Source organism: Rhinopithecus bieti, unplaced genomic scaffold (genome assembly GCF_001698545.2).
Source record: "Rhinopithecus bieti isolate Rb0 unplaced genomic scaffold, ASM169854v2 scaffold_51440, whole genome shotgun sequence".
NCBI lineage: Eukaryota > Metazoa > Chordata > Mammalia > Primates > Cercopithecidae > Rhinopithecus > Rhinopithecus bieti.
In genome coordinates, this window is record NW_016820117.1 from 509,844 (window position 1) to 514,739 (window position 4,896).

At 48.5% G+C, this 4,896-nt stretch overlaps 1 protein-coding gene across 1 annotated transcript in view; it reads right to left on the reverse strand.

Annotated features, from left to right (window-relative positions):
* Nucleotides 1–3,424: 3,424 nt before the first annotated feature.
* LOC108520259 (MHC class I polypeptide-related sequence B) overlaps nt 3,425–4,896 on the reverse strand; it is a 7,424-nt gene continuing 5,952 nt past the window's right edge. Inside the window, 1 exon segment of the mRNA XM_017859561.1 lies at nt 3,425–3,714. Coding sequence (XP_017715050.1) covers nt 3,706–3,714 — 9 coding nt within the window. The 3' untranslated portion in view covers nt 3,425–3,705.

Here is a 4,896-nt window from a genome sequence, read left to right on the forward strand (position 1 = left end):
GGAGTGCAGTGGCACGATCTCGGCTCACAGCAACCTCGGCCTCCCGGGTTCAAGTGATTCCCCTGCCTCAGCCTCCTGAGGAGCTGGGACTACAGGCACGTGCCACCATGCCCAGCTAATTTTTTTTTTTTTTTTTTTTTTTTTTTTTTTTTGAGACGGAGTCTCGCTCTGTCGCCCAGGCTGGAGTGCAGTGGCCGGATCTCAGCTCACTGCAAGCTCCGCCTCCCGGGTTCACGCCATTCTCCTGCCTCAGCCTCCCGAGTAGCTGGGACTATAGGCGCCCGCCACCTCGCCCGGCTAGTTTTTTGTATTTTTTTTTTTTTTAGTAGAGACGAGGTTTCACCGTGTTAGCCAGGATGGTCTTGATCTCCTGACCTCGTGATCCGCCCGTCTTGGCCTCCCAAAGTGCTAGGATTACAGGCTTGAGCCACCGCACCCGGCCCCCAGCTAATTTTTTTATTTTTAGTAGAGACGGGGTTTCACCATGCTGGCCAGGGTGATCTCGAACTATAATTCCTTTGCAACCCATAACGAATTAACAGATTTAGCCATTGAAAAGCAATGGCAATTAAAAGTAGAGTAAAAGTGCTGGGCGCGGTGGCTCACGCCTATAATCCCAGCACTTTGGGAGGCCGAGGCGGGCGGATCACGAGGTCAGGAGATTGAAACCATCCTGGCTAATACGGTGAAACCCTGTCTGTACTAAAAATACAAAAAATTAGTTGGGCGTGGCGGGCGCCTGTAGTCCCAGCTACTCGGGAGGCTGAGGCAGAAGAGTGGCGTGAACCCGGGAGGCAGAGCTTGCAGTGAGCCGAGATCCTGCCACTGTGACAGAGACTCCGTCTCAAAAAAAAAAAAAAAAAAAAAGAAAAAGAAAAAAAAAGTAGAGTAAAAGTAAATAATCAGTACTAAATTCTTCCTCTTGATGGAAGAATACAATGGAGTGCCGTATTCAAGAAGAAAATCAAGTCTGCCTATAAGCAAATATCTGCAGCCAAGTACCAATTTATAGAAAGTACAGATAAAACAGGTCCATATTAAACTATGCCTTGGGATGGAGACAGCAAAATGCAAACTATGGAAAACTCAACCAGGACAATATAAATTTCAAGGAGGAGCACAGAGTAAAAAAGAGAACAGGCCAGGCTGCGTTTGCTCACGCCTGTAATCCCAGCCCTTTGGGAGGCCGAGGCAGGCAGATCATGAGGTCAGGAGATTGAGACCATCCTGGCTAACACGGCGAAACCCCGTTTCTACTAAAAATACAAAAAAATTAGCCGGGCATGGTGGCACGCGCCTGTAGTCCCAGATACTCGGGAGGCTGAGGCAGGCGAATCGCTTGAATCCAGGAGGCAGAGGTTGCAGTGAGCCGAGATCGCCCCACTGCGCTCCAGCCTGGGTGACAGATTGAGACTCCGTCTTAAAAAAAAAAAAAAAAAGAAAAAAAGAGAACAAAAATTACATATCCCAAGGTAAAACTAAACTACAATTTCAGATGAGGAAAATATAAAATAGAACAAAGAAGTGATGATCATAAAGGTCAGGCTGTGATTTTACGCAGAGGAGGGAAGCCTTTATCACTGAGTTGGGGCAAATGATGGGGTTTCTGGGCTGGTTGACAAACTTCTGTATCTCTGGTGGTTGAAGGGTGTTTATCTTTTATTATTATTATTAAAGGGCAACATTTTCAGATAGTTTTTCTTTTCGGGTAACTTTTATTTTATGACAAAAAGCTAATGAAGAAATTTATAGGTCATGATTACTGTTTTGCACAAAGCCTACTCTCCACACCCCTCTGCAGACACTGAGTTCCCAAAACAAGTGGCAGCCCCAGGACCCCCTGGTAGGGCCACCTCACTTCCGGGTGTGTTCATGTCACTGAAGGCAGTGTCCCAGGTCTATTCCTTGATGCCCGGAAGAACCTGATAGGACACAGTTGAGGGGAAGCCTTCTCTGTCACCTGCAGGTTCTTGGCTGTCACTGTAGAGGGAGCAGGTCCTCACCTCTCCCACAGGCGGGATCACAGCCAGAACCTCCTCTCCGCATGGGGAGTGAGGCTTGGTCCTTTCCCTGAACACAGTGACAAAGATCTCTGTGTCATCACAAGAAGGCTCCAACTCTTCAGAGCAGATGTTCCCCCACAAGGTCAGCCCCTAAATGTTGGTGACAGATGTCCCACCTCCATCCCTTCCTAGTCCTTTCTGTTCTGCTATGAATCTGTCAGTCACTGGGAACTAGCACGGAAAGCGAAAGAGGAGGGGAGATTGCTTAGATGCTGGCTCAGGGCATTGAGACAGACCTCTTCTTCTCTCTGAACCTCACACTTTATCCGCTCCCAGACGCATGAAATAAAACACAGACCAGAAATGTCTATTTAAAGAGTAAACATCTATGGTATAAAATTATGCACATATAATATTAGACACAGAGTAATGCATAACAGTGTGATGGGGCGAGGGGACCTCAAGGTGACAAGAAAGCTGCTCCTAGCTGGTCAGGAGTCATCACCAAGACACTCACAAAGCTTACCTATGATAACCTAATTACTACACATGTAATATATTAAAATATATTAAAACATAAGAAAATAGGACGGGCACGGTGGCTAATATAATAAAATATATTAAAATATAATAAAATAGGCCAGGCACGGTGGCTCATGCTTGTAATCCCAGCACTTTGGGAGGCTGAAGCAGGTGCATCACCTGAGGTCAGAAGTTTGAGACTAGGCTGGCCAATTTGGTGAAACCCTGTCTCTACGAAAAATACAAAAATTAGCTGAGTGTGGTGGTGACTGTCTGTAATCCCAGCTATTCGGGAGGCTGAGGTATGAGAACTGCTTGAACTTGGGAGGCAAAGGTTGCAGTGAGCTGAGATCAAGTCAGTGAACTGCAGTCTGGGTGACAGAGTGAGACTCCGTCTCAAAAAAAAAACCAAAAAACCAAAAAACACACACACACAACAGAAATAATGATACCAATTAATATGGCACTGTTAAGGGCCCCACAACCCTGTACCGGACTGAACAAAGGATGAACGTGGAAATAAAGACAAAGACAAAAGAGTATATTTGGAACAAGGGGTCAGGGGGCTCCTTGCTTCTCGCGAACAAGGGCTCTCTGATCTTCCACAGCCCTTCGTATTTATTGGTATAGGAGATAGCGAGAAGAGGGGTGGAAGAAGGAGTCAGCTTCTGGGTCCAGAGTAGGTTTTCAAGACTGCATTCTTCGAACAACAGGCTCTAGATGACCCAGTAGATAACCTCAATGAGCACCATGGAGTGACTGCCCTCAGCAAACCTTCTGTCGGCAGGAGCAGTCCTGAGTTTGCCCACATCCTGTATTCATGATAAGCAGTTTGCTGTTTGATCATATAGCCTCCAAAGGAATGTTGAGTTGGTCATGATCTCTTTGCCGCTCTCTACATGGCAGAGATGCAAACACCTCATATCCACTAACACTTTGCAGCATCCAACAACAATAAATAAGTGCTGATATTTTCTCTGTTTCATAGGTCAGGAAACAGAGGGAAAGTGCTGGTGAGATCCAGGCAGGGAGTTGAATCCCGGCCGCCTGTCTGTAGAGTCTAGACAACCCTCAGCGGAGCCAGTGGACCCAGGAGCTGACATCAGAGGCTGAAATCCCAGCTGTGTGGCATCCCTGTGGTCTCCCGTCCCAACCGGGTGTTGATCCAGGGTCTGCAGGCTCACGAGCTCTGGAGAAAAGAGGGAAACGGGTAAATGCTCCACTGGGTGCAGTGTTGTGTTTATTCCCTGAGGACTTTTCTCTCTTCAGTTGCTCCAAAACCAGATTCACCCTTTCTCTGAGGGAAGATGAGGCCCCCACTTTTTTCTTCCTCCCTCCCTGCTTTTCCCAGCTCCTGCCAGTTCCCTCCCATCACTCCATCAACATCAGCCCCTGCCCTTGCCCAACACCCATCGTGCACAGAGTGAAAGGGCCACAAGACTAAAGGACAAGACCCAAGAGGGAACCCAGTGCCCTCCCCTCCTCTCAGACCTGACCAGTCCTGTTACAGTGAGAGGCCTCCCCAAAGAGAGGCCCTGACCCTTGCTCTCAGTCCCCAGGCCCTCCTCTCCTGCAGAGGCACCTGCACATCAGGGCAGGCCCTGCCCACTGTGGGCTCTGCCCTCTAACTGCAGCTCAGTGCTCCTCCCCTCCCAGCCCTGAGCAGACAGCTCCTAACTGGGAATCCCATCAGGAAGGCTGGGGGGCCCAGCAGGTCCAGCATGGAAAGACGTGGCTGCCAGAGGATCTGCACCTGATGTGACCCTGGGACCCCCCACCTTGCTCGAGGAGGCCTGGCCTCTCCTGACCCTCAGCACCCACCGAGGCCTGTGACCTGCTCTTGAGTCACCACTGCTCCTGCCTGGTCCACTTACTCCACCCCAGGGCTGCTGCTTGGTGAGGGTGCGAGGCCTTCCTGCTCTGTCCCTAGCAGGGATTCTACCTAGGCCACTGCCCTTGCAACCTACAAGGGATTTTCTCCATGTGGAGTAGGGGAGACCCCTTAGCCTGAGGCTGCCTCTGCTCACCCTCTGCACCTGGGGACTGCCACTGCCATAGCCACCATCTCCCACACAGATTCTCTTGGAGAGGGAGCTCCAAATTTGAGTTCCTGTTTCATTTAATATGCTTTACAGTATTACAGGAAATCCTATTAAGATGGCAGAGCTGAAATTATGAACATCTTTATTGGACATCGCAAGAATTTTGAGAAATTTGAGTTCCTGTTTCATGTAATATGCTTTACAATATTAGAGGAAATCGTATGAAGATTATAGAGCTAAAATTATGAATATCTTTACTGGACATCAACACTGAAGGCAGGAATTTTGAGAAACTGGCACATGAACTTCATACCCTTTTCCTGGCCAAA